Source organism: Equus caballus, chromosome 23 (assembly GCF_041296265.1).
Source record: "Equus caballus isolate H_3958 breed thoroughbred chromosome 23, TB-T2T, whole genome shotgun sequence".
In the NCBI taxonomy this organism is placed as follows: domain Eukaryota; kingdom Metazoa; phylum Chordata; class Mammalia; order Perissodactyla; family Equidae; genus Equus; species Equus caballus.
Window position 1 is genome coordinate 19,571,791 of NC_091706.1, and position 26,361 is coordinate 19,598,151.

At 44.0% G+C, this 26,361-nt stretch overlaps 1 protein-coding gene across 4 annotated transcripts in view; it reads left to right on the plus strand.

Moving 5' to 3' along the window:
- Positions 1-26,361, plus strand: part of LOC100054543 (solute carrier family 28 member 3) — a 78,303-nt gene that overhangs the window by 31,970 nt on the left and 19,972 nt on the right. For all 4 annotated transcript variants that reach the window (XR_011431780.1, XM_023634998.2, XM_023634996.2 and 1 more), the window contains 8 exons: positions 10,605-10,703; positions 14,759-14,841; positions 18,048-18,139; positions 19,555-19,744; positions 20,839-20,983; positions 22,229-22,342; positions 23,235-23,312; positions 25,380-25,460. Coding sequence is in view for 3 of the 4 variants with exons in the window: in XM_023634998.2 (XP_023490766.2) it covers positions 10,605-10,703; positions 14,759-14,841; positions 18,048-18,139; positions 19,555-19,744; positions 20,839-20,983; positions 22,229-22,342; positions 23,235-23,312; positions 25,380-25,460 (882 nt within the window). In the remaining variant the exon portion in view is untranslated. The remainder of the gene's footprint in view (positions 1-10,604; positions 10,704-14,758; positions 14,842-18,047; positions 18,140-19,554; positions 19,745-20,838; positions 20,984-22,228; positions 22,343-23,234; positions 23,313-25,379; positions 25,461-26,361) is intronic.

Here is a 26,361-nt window from a genome sequence, read left to right on the forward strand (position 1 = left end):
GAGGAGGAAGAATTGACAAAGCACAGGTGGGAGTAAGAGATAGTCCACAATGATCCAAGTCCTGACTCTACTCTATGCGGCCTTGACCTTGGCTGGAGATGACAAGGGCTTCTTGTTAGGGAGGAAGTGGGAGAGGGAGGAAAGGGATGAACTTCTGAAAAGAGCCAGACTGGGGTGGGGAGTGACAGTAGACACAGATGATGAGGCCACATACTGGATCATTATGAAGACGGCAAAACAGATTCTTTGGGTGAAAAGTTGAGGTTTCAGAGCCAGACCGCCAGGCCCACCGTTCAGGCAAGTTACCTAATTCTGCACCCTTTTCTCCATCCAAAAGTAGAGACTAATACCCTGCATCGTAGGACTGTTGAGAGATTAAACTGAAGCTTCAGCACCTAGCATTTGCTCAAGTGTCAGCAACTGTCAATCAAACCGTTTAGTTGGGGGATGCTATGTTGGTGCAGACCAAACCCAAATTTGAAATTTGGGTGTGAAGTCCACCTCTTCTAATAGAAAATACTGGAATCCACTGATGGAAAAATTATGAGAGATGCCAACCTGTAGCTTTGAATTGTTACCATGCCAGCCAAATGTAAAACTCAAGTCCCTTAGGTCCCTGCCAGACTGGGGGCACTTGGCTCCCAACATCTATGTCACTTCACAGGATTTCATGAAGTTATTTTCAAACATTCAGGTTCATTCTGATCCACTTCTTATGTAATCAAACATTTCTTAAAAAATGTTTATAATTCTGTAAATTTATTCCATGCATTTCTAATTAACTTACATGCATTTAGCACACTTTGGAAACAAATGCTTGATGGCCAAGGTGATTTTAGAAATCACCAAAAAGCAACTTTTTTCTGAATGTGAGCAAATGCAAATGCCTAAGACATAACGATGTTGCCTCTTTTAGTGTTTCACCATCAACTGCTCTGGCATAAAATAGTTCAGTTCATAGTAAGGCTAATATTTATGGAAATGACCATAACTCTCCAAATAGCACAAGAGTAAGGTAGGTACAACCAACCCAGGCTTCATCTTGCAGGTGATTCAAGACGTGTTTTATGCTTTGGCATAAAACACATCTTTACATGAACAGGGCTGGAGTGTGGCTAAAGCATGGATCAAATGTAGACTTGAGGTCAATGTCACTGAACTTGCAAGAAGGTCCCAAATGATGATACTCACTGTACAAGCCAATGATGGCAAAAGCAAAATGGGATTTTGAATAGCATAGGGGCTATTCAAGATGATACAACATGAAGTTGTAAGATGAAGGTATCATTAATGATTTCTAATATCTCTTGACACCACCTGTGTCTCTCCCTTCTTATTTCCATTTTTCTCCTTCTTATTCCGTCTTACTCCAATAACAGACTTTAAGAAAGAGCTGAAGCCATGTTTCCTGCTCTTAATTTTAGAAGTAAATCATTTAGTGATTTGTCTATACAAATTGCTTCACAGACAGCTGTTATAGTCTTCATATCTTTTTGTATGCATAAATATTAGATGGTGTATAATGTTTCTTAACTTAATCTTTGTCTGAAGATCAGAAGCTCTACAGGAAAAAGACTCCCCACTGCTGGCCTGGTGGGCCCATGGTGAAAGCATTATTATGATCAAAAAACAATCTATAGTCATTTTGCAGTCTGAATTTTGACCTCTTCAGACAGACTGAAGATTTGCCCACTAAAAATAAAGCAGAGAAGGAAATGGGACTAAGGAGAATCTTTGATTTTAGTTTTCATTGATAGATTCAGAAGATTATATCCTTGTTTCTTTATTTTTTTCTCAACTATAGGAAGACGTTTTGCTGGTAAGAGTATTTTCAGTTCTCCCAGGACTAAATGGGTTACATCTTTGAAATTTCAGACACAGCCAAGTTCATTCCAGTTATAGCACTTTCACCTTTTTAATAGTCTGTATCATGACTATAATTAAATAACCAATTGTATAATTTATGGCTGACAGGTTTTCTTCTAAACTCCCTGAGAATAAGCAGCATATATGCAATGTCAGCAACCAACACAGTGTCTCTAGCCCACAGTAGGTGCACAATAAATACTTGTTAGAGGAATGAATGAGAATGTCTGGGATGGAGCCCCAAGGAAGTATTCTTAACATTAAGAGTTTAATGAAATAGTGAAAAGGCTGATAAGGGTACAGGAAAGGGAGAAGAAGTCCGGGTGGTGGGAAGAAACTAGACAAGCGTGATATCACAGAAGTCAGGGATCAGAATATATCTTAAGAAGGAAGAGATCCACTGTGTATGATGAAAACTGGATTTAGAGACCTGGAAACCATAGATGACTTTGGCAAGGGTGATTTCCATGGAGTGGTAGAAGTGGAAGCCATAGTGGAATGGGTTGAAGAGTGAATAGGAGGCAAGAAATGCAGCCAGTGTCTTAGTCCATCCAGGCTGCTATAACAAATCACCACAGGCGATTGGCTTATAAATGACAGAAATTTATTACTCACAGTTCTGAAAGCTAGAAGTCCAAGATCAAGGTGCCAGCATAGTCACAGTCTAGTGAGGGCCCTCTTCCCAGTTGATAGCCAGCCCATTCTCGCTGCCTCTTCACATGGTTGAAGGGGCTAGGGATTTTCGTGGGGTCTCTTTTATGAGGGCACTAATTCCATTCATGGGGCTCCACCTTCATGACCTAGTTACCTCCCCAATGCCCCACCTCCTAATACCATCAGCTTGGGGGTTAGAATTTCAGCATAATGAATTTGGGGGGACACAAACATTCAGGCAATAGCAACCAGTAAGTGTAGATAGAAGATTGGTTTTTAATGGGAGGAGAAAGGACGCTTATCTATGAATTCTTGGCTTCAGGGCAATGAAAAATTGATAAAGACGCAAATCTTCAAGAATCAAGCGAAGGAGTGGTTGAGTAAGGTGTGTTGGGGGAAGCACAGGGCATGGTGCCTGGCCCAGAGTCAGGAGTCCAGGTGCTGCCATATTGCTTTCAGGATTAGCTTCTCCACGGGTGTCTTGAGACTTCCGGTCTTCCCTCTCTCAAATATATAGTAGAAGTTCTTCTGGGAGGGTCTTCCTCTATTCAGGCAAATCAGCCTAAGTCAAGGAAAGGCAAGAAACAATAACAGGACATTAGAACCAGGATGAAATAATCACACAATATCAAACTCAAATTATCAACACAAATATCAAAAGCTACCATAAGAGTGAAAGGCAACCGAGCAGGAGAGGAGCAGTGATGTCTTGGAATGTGTGATTCTACATGTACATGACTTTTAGCCCCGGGATCTGGAAACTGCACCTAAAAAGGACATTTTAAAAGATACTTCAGCGCATTTGGAGAAATTTAACTCCACCATTGGTCCTGACTTGGTTGGGGTTGTGATGAGCAGACCGCTTCATTATCAAAGTAGGTTTGTCTCTTTCTAATTAGTAGGTAACCTGGGCGGTGATATTTCCAGGCTATGTGAATATTCAGTTCCCCAACACATTTCACCCAATGGTTTTAGCATCCATTGAGGACCCTTTCCTGAATCAATTGTACTTTGGGAGCTGCAAAATGATGATTTTCATTTCTTTAACATTCCTTACCTCACATTCTTCCTAAAAGAATAGATTTCTCTTTTATTCTTCTTTTTCTCTCTGAGTATCATTATGGACTAACATTCTCTTTTACTCATTCTTTTATAATCAATTACCAATATTATTTTTTTCTTTGAACACTTTATTATGAAAATTTTCAAACAGACAGAAAAGTTGAAAGAATTTCATGGTGAACACCTATACACCACCACCTACATCCTGTAGTAATATTTTACTACACTTGCTTTCTCACACATTTATTCCTCTGTTCTACCCTCTATCCACCCACCAATCCATCTCATTTTGTGACACAAGTAAGTTTCAGACATTATTCATGTTTTTGACTTTTTCGTGCTCAATTTGTCCCAATCTTGGCTAGTGACCCTAGAATTCTTTTTGACAAAAGTTGAATTTATACGTTGGATATAACCACCCCAGACAATATATGAAGTAGGCATTTGCATAAAATTGAGACCTTAGTTTAGCATATTAATGCTTTTAATTAGGTTCCTGCTTTCAGAGCCAACAGATTGCCAGAATCAGAAGTGGGGCCAAGCGTTGGCCTTCATGGCAGCTGCATCTTACAGCCTAGATGGAGTGGGGCCGCCAAGTGGACATGTCATGCAGCAACCACTGATGTCCAGCCTACATGAGCCTGTCTATTCTGGCACCAGAATTAACGTTGGAAGCTAATCTGCATTTCATCTTCTAAATATAACCCAGGACTCTGATGAATTCTGAAGAAAACATGACCACTTTTAGAAAAATCATACGACATCAGCCTCAGAGGCAATTAAAATTGCAAGATGCTTAAACATCACCCATCTGCTGTTTATTTCAAGAACCTTTATGAACACCATGCTAAGGCCTATATTCTTGGCTATTATTTTATTTTCCCCACTAATAGATTTACTAGATGATAATATGAATGGATCCAGAAGTAAAACCAAGATATCCAATTTCAAATAAGAAAAAAGGTCCATACTCTCAGATGTATCCACTTATAGTTGCTTCATAACTAAGAGATACATTCTTGTGGGGGAGGGGCAGGGGAGCCTTCCACATGGCCTGAGGGGGAAAGGGGCACTTCCTTCCACAGACCAAGAGGAGGCGGAGCTGCTTGTTTGAAATGGACGTGAAAGATGCAAAAGGACCCTCACTGCATGGAGTTAACACATGCAAGTAGTAAAAAGAATTCTTAGCTGTTGCAAATATCTCAAAATGTAATTTACACCCATGGCATTGAAATTAAGGTAGTTAGAACTTCCCACTGGACTTTGTTGGGGATTTCTTTGTGTGTGTGTTTTTAATGTGTTAATAAAGATGCATATACGTTATTTTATCACAAATTAATTTTAATCTTTTAATAACTGTATTTTGATATAACTGATTTCCTTTTAATCATATATATTTAATTTTATGTATTTTAAAACATTCTGAAAGGGTCCATAGGCTCCACCAGTTGTCCTGCTTTAGGACCATTCCCAAAAGCTCCACACGGCTTCCTTCACAGAGGAGAATGTAATCACAGCCGCAGGGCGGTTTGGAAATGTGCCTTTATTCTGGGAAATCTTTTTTTTTTTTTTTTTTTTTTTAAGATTTTATTCTTTTTCCTTTTTCTCCCCAAAGCGCCCCCGTACATGGTTGTATATTCTTCGTTGTGGGTCCTTCTAGTTGTGGCATGTGGGATGCTGCCTCAGCGTGGTTTGATGAGCAGTGCCATGTCCGCGCCCAGGATTCGAACCAACGAAACACTGGGCCGCCTGCAGTGGAGCGCGCGAACTTAACCACTCGGCCACGGGGCCAGCCCCTATTCTGGGAAATCTTATGTTCTGCTAAAATTCAGGGCTCTCTCTCTAAAGGAAACGAGGAAGAAGAGACACTGGGGACAGCTAACAGTCTTGGCCACAGTATGTTTTCTATTTGGGTAATAGAGTTCAACAGATGTTCACTAAATTCATGTTATTTATCTTGGTCTTCCTTATCCTTTCTCTTGCCCACTTGATCTGTCGCAGACCTAAAGCTTCCCTCAGCCTCTTTCCAAATGTGTCTCTAGGTATTTCTCTCGTGTTTCCTTTATGTTCATCTATGCCGTTTGTCTGTAGAGAGCCCTGCTTCTCGGAGTGTGAGATTGTGTCCTGACCACCGCCTCTTTTTGGATGTGTTTGTTGCTTTTCTGGTCCTGTATTCGGGTTGGTTGAGATCGTGACCACCACAGGTTTACCCGTCTGAGTCATCTTCAGTCAAGGGCTGTGCTGTTGTCGCTCCATCTGACTCCATCAAATCCACTGTTGATTTGCCAGATGTGCTCGTCTGTTCCTGGCTCCTCTCACCATATTTCATGTTGTGCTTTTTAAAAGTCTTTCCCCTCTGTGGTTTGCATGTTCTTCATTTTTGTTTGGTTTCCTCTGAAGACTTGTATTGTTTTGTTTTAATTGTTCCGTTTATAACCAGATCAAGATTATGAGTGGTAATCACAAAATTATTTTCTTCCCTTCTCTTCCACCACCTGATTTTAGCTGAATGTGTATCTTTGAGCGTTTACCTTTCTATCTTCAACACTATTACTTACAATCTCTTTCAGCTCCTAGAAGTTGGAAGATAAGGAAACTGGTCTGCTTACTCTACCTTCCACATTCTCTCTTCCTTCTCCTTCAAGTACTTTTCCAATTATCGTTTCTACATTGTCAGGGGTTATGTTTACAATTTCTTCTGGAATCAGAATTCCTGGAGTTGTTTTAGATTTAAATTATTGAATAGATTCAACACACACTGTCACTGCTTTTGCCCTAATTTCTCCATTTGTCATTTGTTTGGCTGAAGTTCCTCCTCGAGTGCTTTCCTCGAGCAAGCTCGGAGAAACCACATTCTAGGAGGACTTGCGTGCTCACTTTATTTTGTGAATCTGATGCGTACGAACTTCCTCTCACTTTTCTCCTCCAGGCACAAAGCTCGGCCTCTTTCCCCTTTCCCTCACATCCTGGACTTAGAGGTTCCCTTTGCCTCTGGCTCACAAGGATCCTAAGGGGAGAAGATCATCAGTGTTCTGTAGCCCTGACTCCCTGTACCCAATTCAAAGCCCCTTCAGAGCCCTCAGGGTGACAGAGAATTGTGCCAGGGAAGTGTGACAGTGAGCCTCAGGCTGACCAGGTGGTTCCCTCCCACAGCACTGCTCCTCTTCACTCTCGGTCTATAAGCCCATCCAGGCCAGCCGGAAAAGCAGGAACACCCCAGGGAGGAACGGTCTAGCCAGCGGCCACAACTCACATTCAGGATTCCTTAAACCCAGGACTGGAGGCAGAAGTTACAGGAGCAGGAGGATCGGGGCCATGGGAAGCTCAAAGACTTCAGGAATGCCGCCTCTGAAAATGCAATCACTCCAAGGCAAAGCCCATGCAATCTGGAGGAAAACATTGTAGAGAAATGGCCTTAAAAGATCTGACATTTGCAGATTATAAAGTAAAAAAAAGCAAAAAGGAGGGAGAGAGGAATGATGTCAAGCAGTTGAAGAGATCAGATTCACGAAACAGAGGTTCACTTTCACCAGCCAAATTTCAGAGAACAAAGTGACTGCAAATTCTCCAGAACAAGCAAGCGAGTAGTAAAGTAAACCATGCAATCAACAGAGAGGTCAATGAGCTCTCACTATGTGTGGCCCTGGAACAGCCCCACAGCCCCATGAGGAAGGTGAGGAATCCTACATTCCCATGAAGAAGGGCATGAGGCCTCAAGAAATTAAGGCTGGATTTGAACGCAGGTAGGACCATGTAACCCAAGCTTTTCGTCACAGTGGAGCACCAAATAATATAGATAATTTATCAATATTCCAAAAAGCAGTCACCTCAGGTTTATGATGAGCTCTTCCTATGGCCTATTTCTGTTGCACTTTGGAATTTTAAGTTACTGTTTGAGGCAGTTGCTCTGGTCTAGTCCCATCTTGTGCCCAGAGAAATGGATACAGAAAGATCATTGAAGAAGCTCAGAAAAACAGAAAGTGGAGATGTATTTCTGACACCTTGATTTAGGTACCGAAGTCTTAGAATATTAGAACACAAGGGAACTGTCTTGGAGAAGTAGAGAAAGCTGTCCTGTACTGTGGTCTCTACTCAGCTGCAGAGTCACTGTTTTAGCTGCTTCTATAATCAGCTCAACAGCCCCTAGGAATGCGTTTCCCATCCTTTCAGAAACGGTTATTGAGCACTTCCTGCCTGGCACTGTGCTATGCAGAGAACAGAGGACAGAGTCTCTGGCTTCTCGGCTTAGAGTCCAGTGGGTGTAAATCTACAATAGAGATTTACATGGTCCCCAGTCCAACTGACATCATCACATGCCCTCTTTTGTCACAGGCATTGGGACTCTGACATCTGTGGCGACATTTCAGGCATCACCCCTTCTCACAATGCACCACACTGACTGCTTCTAGGAAGACTGTGTGAGTGTCAGGCTCTAGAACCAGTTAAAGGTCTTCACAGCGACTCCTCAGGGTCCTTGTCAACATCACATTTGCCTGCTGGACAAGTCCCGTCTTCCCGTAAACTTACACGATCTCCGTCCAACCAAAGGTCAGGAGGGAAGTCTACTGGGGGTGAAGGTGCCTGTTCTGGCCCCAGGCCTCAAAGCCAGGCTGTGGCCCCTCAGCAAGGCCAGTCCCACAGTCAGAGCACGCCGGCCAGAGCAGTTTCTACAAAGATGGAAGAAGGGCTCCCCTGGCACAGTGATGTTGAGTCTGCAGCAGAGAAAGCATGGCCATAAAAGCTGAGATGTGGAAGCCACATGTTGCCATCAGGGCCACAAGGGGAGGGAGAGACAGAGTGAGTGGTACAGACACAATTGGAAGAACAAACATCAGACTAATCATGGAGACAAGACATGTCCACAGATGCAGGCGTGCCCACTCATGTTATTTAAAGGATAGCCTCTACCTAAAACCAGTTATTGGGTGGGAGGGCCAGTATTCTGGCTTCAGAAATGACCACCAGAGCCCAAATAGAGTTTAAAAGTGGCCACAAGCATTTCAGGAATCTCTCACCACCTCTGTCATTTCTACTCTTGTCTTTTAATATCTAGAATTCAAATCAGGTATGCTTCATTGAAAGGGAGTTTAACCTTTAGGTGCACTACTATGCGCTTAGACACTCCCAAGGCCAGAGGGTCTTGGCCCAAGGGCCAAACACCACAGGCACGATGCAGTCTGTGGTTGAAAGGTCCGAGTTCAGATCCCATCTCAGCCATTCCCGGTTGTGCAGCTCAGTCAAGAGATTACTTACCTTTGCCTTAGTTTCTTAATCTGTAAAATGGAGATCACAGTACCCACCTCACAGGCCTCTTAGGGTCAAACACAGAATTTTTAAAGGGTTTAACCCAGTGTCTTGTACCTACTAAATATTATATCAATCCAGGTGAAATAATAGCAAAATCCAAAAATAGCAAAAGAGGAGTCTGTTTCCTGCAGATACAAGTCAGGCAGTAGGAAGGAGAGAGCTGGAGGGGAAGCAAGGTTTTCAGGACTCAAGTGCCCCCAGCTCACCACTCTGACATCAGCAGGACCAGGCCCTTGTGCTCATGGCCCAGCTGGGACCCTCCACACACCAGGCTGCAGGATGGAGGAAAGGAGGAGGGGGACAAAGAGCACCGACCAGCCGTCTCCTCAGGAGCGTCCCTGAGCTGCCCCACTCAGGGCTCCACTTCCACTTACATTTCATTACACATGTAATTAGGGACCCTGAGGACTAGCCACTTCAGCTACCTGTGTCCTGTTTTTCTACCAATTTACTCTGCATTTTATTGTTGACTTTTTATTAAGGATATTTTCGGCATCCATGAAAGTAAGACTAGTAAATGAGTCTCTAAGCATCCATGAGCCAGCTTCAGCAATTAGCAACACTTTGTCATCTTTCCATACTGTATATATTGTCCCTCCCTGCCATATCTGTATACCAAGTTCCTAGAGGTCTTACACTGCTGTACCAGTTAGTGCAAAATTAAAATCACTATGGTTCATTAATTCCACAGTAATTGTTAGTGTCTGCCACGTGCAAGGAACTATACCTAAAGCAAGATGTAAACAACTGTAACACAAAAGGGCAGTTTGGCAACAAGACATTTATACACAAATCATGAGTGTGCTCGAAGTTAGATTTTATTCACACTTACACACTCTTGTCTTTCAATAAATGGAAAATGCAACACAAGTTGGAACTGTAATTTTGTCTAGATCCTTGGGGCCAGTCAGAGACCTAAAGTTAAAATCAAGTCATATTCTTGTTCTTTTTTCAAAGACAAGGTCACAGCTGACAGAGCTAGCAGGGGACATTTCCTGAAAAGAGATAGGGACCCACTTGACACCATGTGTCTATCTGTTGCCATATAAAAAGTATCTTATAAAAAGGAAAGCTGGGATGAGATGGGAGAAGAATTGGATCCCCCTCCAAAAGAAGTTAAAAGAGAAATGATCCAGGCATTTGTCACATCTGGAAACAGCAGCTGGGGGTCAGCACACCCCTCCCAGAGCACACCTCACTCAGTTCCTCAAAGTAAAACCAGCCTCACAAGAGGAGGCATTTCCCCTGTGCTCATACTACCAGAGACTGCTTTAAACCAAACACAGCACATTTTAACACACCATAAATCCAACACCTAAGAATAAAATTACTGGCCTAGGGTTTACTATATTTTGTTTTATTTTATCAGTTGAAAGCCTGTGTGATGTGATGGAAAGGAGACTGGAAACCTGCCCCCTGGTCGCAGCAGTGCTGATTAGAGAGTCCCATGGTCTGGACGAGGGCACTTGTCCTCCTTGCTCTCTGCCTCAAGCTGGACCACACCAATCTTTCTATCAGAACAAAACAAAACAAGAATCATCTGTATGTCTTCATGAGCCAAGATTCACTGGTTCTTTCTTTAACCAGCCAACTCATCTAAACTCCTCGTCTTTGCCGTCCCACTCCTCAGAAGTTTTCTAGGTGTCACTCATTGAAAAAAACATTTGTTTTTTGGTTCTGACATTTTATTTTTGTAATCTGTCCTTTTTTCTTAGAATGAAGAAGACTTTCGTGAAAACCAGAACACATCAGGAAACGACAGCTCACTGAGGAGCAGAGCTGTGCAGAGCAGAGGGCACGGAAAGGCCAAACAGGTATGGGAGGAGGGCGGTGAGTGAATCCGTTACCGTGGGAACCGCTGTGCAACAAGCACCTGAGAGCTACAGGGACAGAAAGCATGGCGCTCAGCTGGCACTGGGAGGAATGAATTAAATCGTCATTAGAGTGTGTAAGGCAGAGTCATGAGGAAAACACACAGGCCTGAACAAAGATTTTGTGTTTACACACCTGTCCTCAGAGTTCTCCAATGGGGAGGGTACGCAGGCTTCCTCTGACACCTCACTATTACGAATCCCAAGCTCCATCCTAAGGCCGAAGGCACTGTCTTAACAAAAGCATCTCAGTTTTAAGGTAAATGAGGCAGAAGAGAAAGGTTCTAAGACATGTTCTAAAACTGTCCATCACGCCCTAGGGTTCCTCAGTGACACCTAAGTTTACAGAGCAGGCTGAGGTGTTCTTTCACAACGCCACTTTTATTTTTTTTATATATTGAATTCTGGGTGGAATCTCCTTTGAAGAAAGCATTCTGCTGCTAAAAAGCAAACAAATTATCCACGCAGCTCATCCTTTTTTTTTTTTTAAGTAATTCTGGGTGCCTACTCTTGAGCTATTTATTGGGAGAGTTTTCATATGATAAAAAAGAATAACTTGTTTGAAGTAGAAAATTTGGAAAATTATTGCAGTGAAATTTGGAAGACAAAAAAATGACCTGTAATTCCAGAAAAAACTTAGCGCCTACCATCTTGGAATATGGCCTTTCAATGCAAATATACAACCACACACACATGTTACCTATATTGGGATCATGTTATACACATTATTACTATCTATTTCACTTAATATAGTTTAAAAAGCGTCCATTTCACTAAATATTATTCAAGAGAAAAAGAGAAAACAATGCTTCTGTCCACACAAAACCTGCACATGGATGTTTATAGCAGCTTTACTCATAGTTGCCAAAACTTGGAAGCAACCAAGACATCCTTCAGTAGTTGAGTGATAAATGAACTGTGGTACATCCAGGCAATGGAATATTCTTCAGCACTAAAAACAAATGAGCTGTCAAGTCATGAAAAGACATGGGGGAACATTAAATGTGTATTACTAAGTAAAAGAAGCCACCTGAAATGGCTACACACTGTATGATTCCAACTATACAACATTCTGGAAAAGGCAAAACTGTGGAGATGGTAAAAAGACCAGTGGTTACCAAGAGAAGAGGGAGGGATGACTAAGCGGAGTGCAGAGGACTTTTAGGGCAGTGAAACTACCCTTTGTGATGCTATAATGGTGGATACATGTCATTAAACGTTTGTCCAAACCCATAGAATGTACGACACCAAGAGTGAACCCTAATGTAAACTGTGGGCTTTGGATGATAATGATGTGTCAATGTAGGTTCATCAATTGCAATAAATGTACCAATCTAGTGGGAGACATTGATAATGGGGGGCGGGGGGGGTGGTGACTATGCATGTGTGAGGGCAGTGGATATATGGGAAATCTCTTTTCCACTCAGTTTTGCTGTGAACGTAAAACTGCTCTAAAAAAGAAAGTCTTCTTTTTGTTTGTTTAATATTGTTTCACAAAAAAATCAAAAACAAAAATTAGATACTTTACTATCATAAACGGAAGCATGAAGACTGAGGAGCAGCTGCTGGATTTGGCAACAGTGGTCCTTGGGTGACCTTGGCAGAAGCCGTCTCCGTGGAAGCCCCATCACAGGGGGCTGAGGGAGCAGGATGTGAGGGAGCGGGTCACGAAAAGTAAAGGCAACTCTTTCAGGTGGTCTGGCTGTGAAGGGAAGGAGGGGCCAGATGTCCATGACTGTGGGGTCAAGAAGGGGGTGGTGTTGTTGTTGTTTTGTTTTGTTTTAAAGATGAGAATGTTGGGAAAAAAGAAAAGAAAACAATAATAACGTTAGAAATTCCATAGATAGTAGGTAACTTGGTAATTTCTCTGTAAGAAAATAATAATTATGATCATTTATATCAAAAATTTACCAGGGCTGGCTCCGTGGCCCAGTGGTTAAGTTTGTGCACTCCGCTGCAGCGGCCCAGGGTTCGGATTCTGGGCGCAGACATGGCACCGCTCATCAGGCCATGTTGAGGCGGCGTCCCACATCCCACAACTAAAGGGACCTGCAACTAAGATATACAACTATGTACGGGGGGTTTGGGAAGATAAAGCAGAAAAAAAAAAATTTACCAAACTTTGACTATTGACCAAGCTAAATGTTCAGGAAAAAATGAATAAGGCTTGTGTTCACCCCCGACCTTAGCAGCTGCAGCTTGGACTCAGCTGGTCTCTCTTGCAATTGTCACCTCGCCTTCCTAGTTCCCAAGGCCCAGGGAGAAAATGAAGGCTGTCTAAGTCAGAAGTATAATGGAGTTTGGCATCGAAGGGCTATGTCATCTTTGAGGATCCCTTCAGCTCAGAGACATACTAGTGACTCATTTATTGAGGTACAGAGAATCAAAGGCCTCATGGGATATGACAGAAAACTAAAGCTGAAATTTGGCATTATACCTCTTAGAGCATGTTCAAAACTGCTCCACATCCACATACTTCCTCCCCACGTCCCCTCGCCATTGCTTACAATAGCTGGACCTAAGGGAGACATTATTGCAGAATGGAGGGAGGGAGGAAATCCTCTATGCCATCCCAAGAGTACTATGGATCATGGATATTTAGGAGCTCAAACAGTATCTGGAAATTTGTCCATGAAAGATGGCCCAGGTATCCACTTCACTCAGTTAATCAGAGCAAGGGCTAGCAGAGTAAGGGAAATAGTTCCCTTTAGCCTGACTGATAGCAGAACTCTAGTTCCCAAGGGGAGTTTATTAGCTCTTGAAGATACCAAGGCTTAGGCTGCCAGGAAAATAAAACCAGCCTTGGTCTCTGCAGAAGAGGAAGAAATTTTCCTCTACCCTTCTAGGTTCTTCTGGCAGGTCTAAGAATTAAATTGGCATGAGACAGATGAGCAGGAGAAAAATCTGACGAAGTTTAATAATGAGAGAAACCCAGGAAAACTGAGTAACTTGCCAAAATGGCCAAAGCTGCCACCTCAAATAGCATCTTCAGTTAAAGACAAAAGAAGATGTTAGGGGTGAGGAAAGTCAGGGACTTCAAAGGGAAGGAAGGCAATTCACAGGTAGGTGAAAAGAAGCAAATATTTGGAAAACAAGTGTTCATTTGGCCATGCAGAAACAGAAGAACACAGAGGGAGCCCAACAAACAGGCTTTTCTAGGTTCCTCCCCGTGTATCATCTAGTTCATATTATGCCAAGGTGATAGCTTCCTGAGACAGGTATTCTTATCTGAATTGTTTTAGGCAGTTAAGGAGGAGGTAACAAAGAAAAACTTTCTGAGTTTTTTGTTTCTTAAAAATAGTCAGCCTAGGGCCTGGCCCAGTGGAGCAGCGGTTAAGTTCGCACGTTCTGCTTTGGTGGCCCAGGGTTCACTGGTTCGGATCCCGGGTGCACACATGGCACCACTTGGCAAGCCATGCTGTGGCAGGCCTCCCACATATAAAGTAGAGGAAGATGGGTACGGATGTTAGCTCAAGGTCAGTCTTCTTCAGCAAAAAGAGGAGGATTGGCAACAGATGTTAGCTCAGGGCTAATCTTCCTCAAAAAAAAAAAAAAGTCAGCCTAAAATAATTCTCATGTTGAAGAGACACATTTTGGGGTGGCAAATATTGCTCCCCTTCATCTCAGTCCTTTGGAAACTGGGGCTGGCAGAGTATAAACAGAGATTTACACAGTTAGCACCTGCCTGAAAACAGAGCAGTGGTTGAATGATTACGGTAAAGGCAAGAGCAAAATACAGAGGTATGAGCCTGTTCCTAAGGAAAAGGAGATAATACCAACGGCTCCTTTGGAAATAAAGGAAGAGATGTGTGATCTGGATTTTTTGTGACAAGGGGAAAAAAATATCTCTGCAGTAGATGGTAGGAGCCATCTTCTTGCATAATGATTTAAAAGGGCCTTTTAAAAGTTCTTTGCCAAAATTCTGAGCAAAAGAGATCAGGGCCCATTATGCCCAAGATTCTCATTATTCCATCTCTGCTCCACTGTTTTATTTCCAGGATGAAGAGCAGGTCACCATTGAGCTGGATTCTCCAAGAAACAAAGAAGATGCAAAGGATGACCAAGAGACACATCCAAAAGGGTACAGGTTTCAACAGAGAAATAACCACACCTACCTCCTAAACAGAGTGGTTGTTTTATCCTCATCTAATTTTTTTTGAAGGGTTTCTTTTTGTTGTTGTTGTTGAGGAATATTGGCCCTAAGCTAACATCTGTTGCCAATATGCCTCTTTTTCTTCCCTCCCCAAAGCCCCAGTACATAGCTGCATATCCTAGTTGTAGGTCATTCTAATTTTTCTACCTGGGTCGCCGCCACAGCATGGCTTGATGAGTGATGTGTAGGTCCATGCCCAGGATCTGAACTGGCAAACCCCTTGCCACTGAAGCAGAGTGCACAACCGTAACCACTCCGCCATCATATATGGGGCTGGCCCCACATCTTCATCTAATTTTTAACATTTATTATGATTTATCAGAGATGGTCACCATCACCAATCCCCCCTCCCCACTACTCACCCAACACCATTTTCAGAAAAATTAATGGAGCTCTAGGATAATCAACACGGTAAATTCAAACTGCTGATGCCCTGGAACCCAATATCCAGACAATCTTCTAATTAAAGGTGTAAATTACCAACTAATTACTGCAGTCCATACAAAGTAGTTAATTCACCTTCCCAGTGTCAATCAATAAGCAATTGTTTTCTCAAAACCCAATCCATTCTAAATCCCGACAAACTTGCTCTTAGTGCCCTGAAGGTATTCCAGGTCCTGATCACCCATTAGGTGAGAGAGGCAAATTATTGTCTTTAGTTTGTGGATGAGGAAAGTGAAGCTCAGAGAAGTGACTTTACCCAAGGTTAGTCAGCTAGAGTGGAACAAAGCTAACTTACAACTTCGGCTTCTGATTCCTAGTCCAAGACTGTCTGGTACTCTATCATAACACTGAAGTATCTGTCAATATTCTAAACTCCTATTTAAATTTGATTTAATTCCTAAGTCTCTGAGGAACTTTGTTTTTATGTATCGGAAGATATCTCTGGAGTTGGTCAGAATTAGGATTGAACTTTCTTATCACACATACACCATCAAGAATATTTACCACCTCAGGGGCTGACCCCGTGGCTGAGTGGTTAAGTTCGCACGCTCCACTTCGGTGGCCCAGGGTTTCACCGGTTCGGATCCTGGGCGCAGACATGGCACTGCTCATCAGGCCACATTGAGGTGGCACCTCACATAGCAGAACTGGAAGGACCTACAAGTAGAATATACATTTATGTACTGGCGGGCTTTGGGGAGAAGAAAAAGAAAGACTGGCAACAGATGTTAGCTCAGGGCCAATCTTTAAAAGAAAAAAAAAAGAATATTTACTACTTCAGAAAGTTGAGCTTAGTTTCATCCTTCACTTTACTTTCTGAGTCTCTGACGCTGGGGGCTGAGAGATTCTCTTGGGTGGTCAGAGGCACTCAGGTTTCACCAATGTCAACGGGATAGAAACAACCCCCAGGAGACTGGGAGGTGTTCAGCCTAGAAAACCAAATGGCTAAGCGTCTATTTCTAGCTATTTTATTTTATGCAGTGTCAGCTTGCTGTAATGTACACACATTCCCTGCAATTAAGAAATCTGATACATCCACCCTAAAGCAGGTGGACGCGCCCTATTAAATGTTGCCCTCACCACTGCTACTTGTTAACACTATGTCCATGACTGAGGATAATGCATCACCAGCCTTTCCTAAATTAGACCATGAAAAACTTAGTCTTTACACATTTATATTCCTTCAATGTCTTCTAGAACAGTGTTTCTAATTCTCAGTACAGATTCACACATGATAATGACAAAAGTTTCATGAACTATATCTACCATCACTCTGTGTGTGATACACTCTGAGATGTCCTCTTCTCCCTTTTAATGAGGGTTATCATGCCCTGTGTGACTTCACAACCCACTACAGGGTCCCAACCCACAGCTGTCAAATACTGTTCCAGAAAAGCAATGTACACTCCATTGCATGCATCCAGTAATTCGACAAATGCCTGTCAAGCATCCTCAGTGTCCCAGATGCTGATGCTGTAGGGCTCACAGACATCCATTTTCCAGGAAGTTGTAGTCAGTCAAGGCTCCATAAGAAAACACAATCAGAGAAGACAGTCGGAAGAAAGCGCAGAGGATGCCTCTGCCTGAGCAGATGCAAGAAGCCTTCATAGAAGCAAAGGACTGAGCTGTGCCCTGAAACCTGAAGGGAGCTGAGACCTGGACATGTGGGCCTGACTGTGGGAAGGAGGGGACTGGAGGCCTTAACAAAGGGGAGGGGCAGTCCCAGCTAGGGCCAGGGTCCTGTGCAGTCCTGGAGATTGGGAATCTTCCTATACTGGACGAGAAGTGCTTGTTTTAGAAATGCTGTCCAGCCTCAAGCAGGAGAAGGAGAGGCTTCAGTTAGGTGCATCATTGAGGAAAGAGGCACCTGCAGGGAAGCCAGTTCTCAGAGCAGGTGTGGAGGGGACCGGGAGCATCCCAGGAGAAGTAGAGGACAATCGTTGTGGGTACGGCCCTGTGGCCTCTTCACACTCACTTATGGGTGGACACCTTCCTCCCCAGACGAAGTGATCAGATGCAAACATTGCTCCCACACCACTTACCACCCCATAATAAATCTCCAGACAGAAACAAAGACATGCCAAAAATTCCAGAACTTTCTGAGAAAGCTATATTACAACATACTGGTTAATAGCTCTCAGATGCACAAAATCCTACTTTACATTTCAAGCACCCAGTGAAGTCTGTCAGCCTCCCACTAAAAAGTATGGTGAGCGAGGACAGGGAACCACCCTCTTAGCCAAACTTTGTCGAACCAGAAGGGATGACAGTTCATTGGATTTTTATTTTTTTTTAAATCAACATTTAATGACAGTGGCTTAAAAGCTAATGGAGGCCCTCATAGTCCAGTGACAAACACCCTCGTCCTATGATTTATTTTCAGCTTTTGGTTAGTTCTCCGTCTCCCCTGCTCCATTTCCAGGAGCACGTTTTCTCATCTCTGTAACCCCTCAAGGGCTGGCACACGCAGTTCAGCAAATCCCATCCATTCAGCAAAGGCAGATCCAAGCCACGGCTGCTTTTAGTCTAAAATGAAAGGAGTTTCCCGTTTCTATATTGTAGAACACACACTCATGAGTTTGATCGTTTGCTTGCTTGATGTACAAAGCCCCATCCACCCTTAGCTGCCAGCTTAGTTCATGATTTTGGTGTTGACTTCTGCCTGCATTTTTGCTTTTGTCTTCTTACAGGTATCTGGAAAGGAAGTATGGTATGATTCGGGATTTTTATCAAAAACACAAAACCACCTTTCGGTACATCTTCTGGGGCATCTTATTAGCAGGTAAATAACAAAGGGGATGGAATCGAGTGTCTCTTTTTGTGGATCCTCAAAATATGAGGTTTCTGTGGAAAGAAAATAAGTCTCCCCCCTGCCCTGGACCTCACGGAATCATCCAGAGAGGGAGAGAATCAACCAGGAAGCCCCCGAGTGGGTTGTCTCAGCGTGGGACACCTGTGCAGAGCGGTTCCCTGTCCAGTTTTTGTACCAGCAGCTAACTTTTTAGGTCCCCTACTCCTGTGGCCTTTGTGACCATGGTGTGGATTTGAGGGTTGGCTCATCACATCCAGGTAAGTGGAAAACATGACAGTAATCACAAGGCAGAGACCTAATGGCAGGGGAAATATAAGCAATTAATACTCTACGTAAACACAACACGAAGAGGAGCCTGGGGTCAGGGAGCCCGCTCCCCTTGCCTGAAGGCGGGACCACACTGTCCTCACAGATGAGTAGGTCTCCAGTTTTGTTCCCTCCCAAGCAAAGAGCTCTGTAGCCCATTTTAAAGAGCACTCCTGTCTCTAAGATGGGACCCTCCCACCCAAGTCCAGAGACGTTAAGCCAAGACTGCTGTACCCCAAGGTCAGTGGGTCTGCTGGCGGTCACACTGCAGGAACAGGGAACAGCCATAAACTTTCTGTGTTCCTGGCCAGATGGTGTCTCAGGCTTTACACGTCATATGACAAAACCCACATAACTCTGCCTTATGGGACAAAAGTGCACAGACAGTGTGGCTGTGTTCCCATGAGACTTTATTTGTAGAAGACAAATACAAACATACGAATACAGCTGTACTGGCCACCTACAAAGCACGTGGCAGCCAGATTTAACCTCGGACCATGTTTGCTGACCTTTAGCAGGAAACCCTGTTGTTCTTATCCTACAACCTCTTCTTCAAAAGCAGCCCCCTTGGTAATTGCCCCACCCCTTCCCCTTTCCTGTAGAGATCCCAGGACACTTAGAGATTGTTGGTGGGCCTGTTTTCCTACTCAAGCTTAGGCCAAATCTGAGCTGCAAACCAGGAGAATCAATACCTTTAGTCAGTGGTGGCTTCAACTCCTGGCCTTTCTCTGATGGAAGCTCACCTGCCGAGTCTGAATGACAGAAAAAAGTGGGTAGTACTGAGTGAGAGGCCCAGTGATGAAGCATCAGGATTCGAGCACTCAGAAGGTTCTATGAGAGAAAAGGACCTAGCACGCTGTCCTCCTAGCGTTCATGGTGAGACTTTTAGGACTTGCCTGGAAAAACATCAGAAGCCCCCAAAATCCACTACTTATAATCAGAGGAGCCCACAGCCCTATCACAACCACTCCCACCTTCAATGCTCCCTTGCCTGAACCTCCCCTTTGCTGAGCCGATTGGTGCTGTGGCTGGTCTCCAGCTGGTGCTGATGGGCCCCATCTGTGTCTGCTTCCCGGCAGGTTACCTGGCTGTGGTGATCGCCGCGTGTGCCCTCAACTTTCACCGAGCCCTTCCTCTCTTCGTGATCACCGTGGCTGCCATCTTCTTTGTGGTCTGGGATCACTTTATGGCCAAATATGAGCATCGAATCGAAGAGCTCCTGTCTCCTGGCAGAAGGTTTCTGGACAGCCATTGGTTCTGGCTGAAGTGGTAAATGCAGTTGGTTCTCTTACTGCTGTTGAGAGCGATCTTTGTCCTTTTGAACGCTCTTCCAAAACTGTGTTCTGAAATTGCTTCCTCATTTATGGGATATTGAAGCTAGAGACAACCTAGGGAATAATCTGCTAAAATGCCTTCCTTTTACAAACAGGAAATCAAGGCCTGGATAAGGTGAGGACTCATTTGAAATGTGTTCAAATGTCCCTACAAACTGCCTTAATTGCAAGTTCCACTAAGTGATAAGATGTTGTCCAAAGGATGGGATGGTTCTCACTTGGGGAGGTGACCCTCTCCTCTAGGCATGAAGCTGGCCGCTTTGGGAGGAAGGGTCTGTGAATTACTAAAGCCAACCCTCTCCTACAGGAGCCGGTGGCCTGCAGGTGACCACTCAGGGTGTTTCTCGCAGCCTCTCTCTGTGGGACCTCCTCTCCCTCCAGGTGGCCCTGCTGGGTAGGACCCAGGGCCCATTCTCCCCAGCATGGCCCACCTGGGATCTACCAGGAACCTTCACACATCCTTGGCCTAATAAACCAGGATTGTGCAATCCCAACACAGCACCCTTTCTGGTTCTGCCATCCAAGCCATGAGTCAGCCTTGTCAGGCCCACCTGCTTTCCCAGGGAGTTGAATTCTACCATAAAGTCCGACTTGGCTCTCTGGGGCTCTGGTGAGGTCCCCCAACTGCAGAGAATGCATTTCAAGTTCTCCCTTAAATGGAAGAAGGTAACGCCTCTCTCATCTTCCAAAATGGAGGTGAGACTCCCTGTAGATCTCTCAAAGAAATCACCAGACTTCTCTCCAAACATCCTTTCTTCTCTCCGACCCCTTTAGATGTTCTTGAAGGGCCCAAGGGCTGTGGAATGAGGGGGACACATTGCTTAATGTTTTGTCTATTTCCCTTTATAGCCACAACAAAAGAGGGTCTGTTGCAGTTTCTAGAAGCATAACTTCTGGCACCAGAGCCTGTTACTCTTAATATTTTTTGTTTGTTAGTTTAAGCCTGATTAAGATTTTCAAGTTAGCACTTGAATGCTACAAACAATGCCATGAATACAACAAACGATGGCCCCTTTCTGGTTCTCTCAGGGTGATTTGGAGCTCTCTGATCCTGGGAGTTATTTTCTGGCTGATCTTTGACACCGCCAAACTGGGCCAACGGCAGCTGGTGTCCTTTGGTGGGCTCATAATGTACGTTATCCTGATGTTTCTATTTTCCAAGCACCCAACCAAAGTAAGTATCAAATTGATGCTTTTTGGGTTTTTCCCTCTTTTTTCTCATGTGTAAATTGCTCTAAATAATGAGTGCAAGAGAATTTAACTTATTCAGTATTTTTCTTACCTTGCTATGATATTTTGAGTGCCTAGGGGGCGCTTCTACTGTCATAGAACTGTCACTTTCTCATTGTTTATTCTCAGTAATTTTCTAGTTACACAATCAGTGAGATGTTCTGTGTTGTTAAGTCCAACTTCTACTTGTGTCCCCTCCTCTCCCCATCAAACACACATTCAAAGAAAACTCATCCATTTTGATACAGATTTCCCCCGACCAGTAAATAATCTAATATTCTACCATGGGATTCTGCAGTGCATCAAATTTCCATTTGCAATTTTGGCTATTTTACTCCAAAACTTTGTCCTTAAACAGTTTTGTTCACATTAAATTCCCTTCTCATCCTTGTTCTGTCAGTCAGTAACCCAATACATGGGCAGGAATTCTGAAACATCAGTTGTTCACAAATGATTCATAATGGCAAATCCTGGAAGATTTTACTGTCTAAAAGGTTGACCCCTCAAAAGAAGGCATGAGTCAGAGACCAAAGTCACCTAATATGATCCAAATTCTTTGCCCTGTGAACATCTCTGCTGTGTTCTATGCCTCCAATCCCATAGTTCTTTGCAGGCCACTCTTCTCTGCACAAAAAATGAAAGCAGCTGAATGTCCATGACTCTGCTCTCCCTGGGTCTGCGTTAGAGATAATTGGCTGCTTTACAGTGAAATGCAAGCCCCTAGAGAGGGTGGAATTTCTTTCACTTAATTCACTTACAGTTTGTCAGATCAACAAACCTAGGACACACGGAGAAGTCATGTTCTGCCTCTCCATCTTCTAGACAGGGCATATAATTATATGTATTGAATATTGACAGCATGACCATCAAGGCTAGATCCTTCCTCCTTATGGCCCTGGTAAGACTACTCTTTGGGTCTAAGTTGTTTTATCATGACATAATGATTACATACTCCCCTGAGACTGAAGTCTTCAAACTCAGGTTTAGAAAGAGGGAATACCACCCTGAGATTTCTGCATATTAGCCTATCAAGGGACTCTCTGCTCATGACTGCTTGGGCCTCCCAGAGAAGGTGGGTCACAGGCCACATGTGAGAAGCTTCTGAGGAAACAGTGATCCTCTGGGCGTTTATGCTGAGGTCAGCATTCACCCTCTAATAAGATACGTCTCTCTCCATCTTTCCGCATAGGTTCGCTGGAGGCCTGTCTTTTGGGGAATTGGGTTACAGTTTCTTCTTGGGCTCATAATACTAAGGACTGGCCCTGGACTTATGGCTTTTCAGTGGTTGGGCAAACAAGTTCAGGTAAGTTGGGTTCAAAAGAACATCTTACTTTTATAGTGCTTTCAACATCTGAATATGATATGTCAGAAATAGGTTTATTTATCTCCATGAGTTGACGCAAATTGTAACTTCATAGCATGAGTTAGACAAATAATTTTATGTGGAAAATGTTAATCTGTCCAGGTTATTGATATTATTGTTGCCCCTCACCCATACCATCCACTACATCTCTTCCCTATCCCGATTGCCCCCTTCATCCTGCCCAAGGGGTGTCACACTTCTAAGACGGTTCCACAAACAGAGAGACAGACTCTTTTTGCATCTAGTGGTCAGCAGTGCCACCTATGTGCCATCTATTGCTTCTGGAGCAAATTGCCACACCTAAGTTACTCTTCATCACCCTAGAGTCAGATTGAATGTTAGAAATGCTGGATGGGGGCCGGACTGTGGTGCAGTGGTTAAGTGTGCATGTTCAGCTTCAGTGACCCAGGGTTCGCCAGTTCGGATCCTGGGTGCAGACATGGCACCGCTTGGCATGCCATGCTGTGTAGGCATCCCACATATAAAGTAGAGGAAGATGGGCATGGATGTAGAGGAAGATGGGCACAGATGTTAGCTCAGGGCCAGTCTTCCTCAGCAAAAAGAGGAGGATTGGCAGCAGTTAGCTCAGGGCTAATCTTCCTCAAAAAAAAAAAAAGAGAAAGAAAGGCTGGAAAGTCTGTGCACAGTCATAGTTGAAAAATACACTTCCGTTCCACCCACTCGAGGGAGAAAAGCTGAGAAAATTAACTCTCCAAGTCTATCCAACAAGTTTGCTGGGTCCTCACCCTCTGCAGAGCCTGGTGGGTCCTGGGGACAGTAACCACTGCCTCAGGGGTTATAATGATCTGCTCTTGTCCTTTCTTTAACTCAGACCTTCCTGGAGCACACTGACGCTGGTGCTTCCTTTGTCTTTGGTGAGAAATACACAGACCACTTCTTTGCATTTAAGGTAAAGTCAAACCCTTTTCTATGGAGCCATGTCCTTTTCAGTAACTTCTCAGTCTTGGTAGATGTTCAGATAGGACCCAACTACCAGAAACCAGGCGTACAGCTGCTGGGCACGTCATAGGTGCACAGCACACCACTGTCCTTTCTCATTGCAATTTTATCTGAAGTCAGTGGGTTGCAAATGTTTTGCTTTGTTACTATAGCATTAAGGGAAACATGTAGAGGGGTCAGAAATATTGGAATACCTTTGGGGGGCTTGTAGCGTGGTCTGAGATACTTATGAAAAATCATACAGGGCAACAGTATCTGAGATTTCAGGGAAAAGATCATTAGGTACCTGGCCATGAACAGGCATATGGCCACCAACGGCTGCTAGGTCCAGGATCGGTGACAGATCTGCGCTTAGCCAACCCTCAGTCCCAGGCCAACCAGGACAGCTGGTCGTCCACATCAGCCTCTGTCCTTCCAGAACCATCCTCGTGCTAAACCGTTCCCATTTTCCTTCAGCACAGCCTTTGCCTAGGGAGGCCTGGGGGCTGGGCCTTCTCCCAGCCAAAGAGGGATGTTATTTTACAGGAGAAAGGCAGCCTGGCCCCATGCCCGGGCCTCATCAATTGCCTCTCTGGGCTCCCACAAGCCCCAGGAAGTCACTGTCCTCTGGGAAGTCCCTACAGATGCCTGGTAACAGTCAGAAAGATGCATTTGGCTTTTTCTTCAGCTTTCCTTTTTTTGGTGTATCATTGTTCCTACACTTCTAAACTGTCTTCTCACTTAGAGACTCCAGATTTACCTCCAAATTACCCCCATTTCAGTTAGGCCAACTGTTAGGCTGGATATTTTTTCAAACTGCTGATTTGATGCTTTGGTGCTGAGATAACTAAGCCATCTCTGAAAGGTCAAGTGTTTACAAATTGAGATGGAAATATACTCATATAGTGATCTGAATCCAGAATTGGAAAAAATAAAGTCACAAAAAAGGCGCGACTTGCTGCCCAGACTGCACCAGTGTCTCAGCCCTCCCACCCACTCTCCCCAGGGCAGTAGCCTCCATCCTGTCTGCCAGCACAGAATCCCTGTGGGCACATTTGAGAGATGAGCCCCTTCGACTCCCTGACACTTTCAGGAAGGCTCCTCCCACCCATTAAAGCCAACAAAAGCATGTAATTGCGTGGGCTCTGAATGATGGCGCAGAATGTCTTGTAATATAAAGTATTAATAGAGTTTCCTAAATTGGATCCTGTACAAATTGTCCTAGTGATTCTGAGCCTCTGGTCACAGCTTGTCCTTGGCAATTTAGCTGGGGAGCAGAGGGGAAGGGGTGTGGAGGGGTAGGGGTGGGGAGGGACTGAGACCACAGCTCTGTGTGGTTTCTGCAGGGGAGACACGGCTCCCTGTAGACGCTGCATTGAAGGCACACAAAGAGCCTCAGGAAAATAGGATCTAGGAAAGGACAACCTTTATGAACACAGAAGTAAGCTAGTTTCCAAAGTTTAATCTTTTCTTAGTGATTATAAAGTCTGTAAGTAAAATAATTTTCATTCTAAAAGCTCAAAGAGTGGATGCTTCCTCCATAGGAGGCACTGTGTGTGAGGACCTACTATGCTCTGTCTGATCTGTGCAGCCACTTTGAATAAGGATGAGGTTGCTCACGCTTAATCTTGACCCGGGTTACTCTGCTAATAAGTGCTGAAGCTCATGACTGTTTAATATCAGAACAAGGACATCTGCCAGTGGCCTTCAGTTTAATGGGCCTAATTATTACAAATTCCCCCAAAACTTCATTCCTTCTCTGAGACACTAAAGGAAGAAAAGATCATTATAGTAGAGGGAAAAAATAATGTCAAGTTTCCGATGAAATATACTCAAGATTATCCAAGCAAATTAGGATAAGAGACAGTGGATGCAGCAGCTGCCTGATAAAAGTGTTGTTTCGTTCAAGAGGAGTTTCCAGTATTTTTATGACATTTCAGAGGAGGAAAAGGAGGTAGAAAGAAGGAGACTAATCTGAAACCTACTAATCCTCCTGAGGGCAACGTTAGCCCACGATTGCTTCCATCTCCTCCCCCAGGTCCTGCCAATCGTGGTTTTCTTCAGCGCGGTCATGTCCATGCTCTACTACCTAGGACTGATGCAGTGGATCATTAGAAAGGTACGGGACCAGAGGGATGGGTGACAGCTGTAGAGCTGATTCTCTCAGGGACTAAGTCCTAAATACATTTTATTTAGCGTTTTCCAAAGTGCGGTTCTCTTCGTACCAAGTTCCACCCCGGCTCCCAAGATATTCTACACGCGTCCCTAGAGGGAGGTTTATCTCAGGGACTTCTGACAGGGCTGTGACTTGCAACCCCCTGATATCTTCATGAAACCTTAGCAATTTCTTCTTTAGCCACAGAATTGACTCCCACAGGTCCCACACCTGCTGGGGAAAACAGCACTGTCCTCCATCTGTCCTGTGCCTTATGCAGTCACTGCTTATCTGCAGGAGGTTCCAAAAGGGGGCACTCTGGTCTGGAAGCTGCTAGGGAATCAGAGCAAGAAGGGGAAGCTGCTTTTCACTCCTGAGGGAGTTTTATAAGCACACTAATCTAAAAAAAAGTTAATCTCATTCCTGCTGGCCCAGCAACTGTCAGTCCTACAGTGACATGTTAGACCAGAAATCTATGAAATGTGTAAGCTGGTTTGAACACACACAGGGTTTGGGCACAGCCCAGCCCTCCTTTGATCCCTGTCAATAAATAAAATATATAGAGAGAGAGAACCAGAATACTGGCAGAATTCAGCATCAGCAAGAGCATCAGGGCCCACAATTTTCTGATTGTTGATTTAAACATTCAGAATTACTGTGCTCATGTCTAAGGAGAAAGAATGCCACAGGAAGTCCCCATTCTGAGGTGGGCACCAGAGTCTCCATGTGGAAGGGCCACCGCGAAAGTAGGACCATAAACCGTGTTTGATTGAATGTTAAACAGGAAAAGCCAGATGTCAACTACACACCACTACTTATTAGCTGGGTGGTTTTTGACAAAACAGCTAAACTGTTCTGTGCCTCA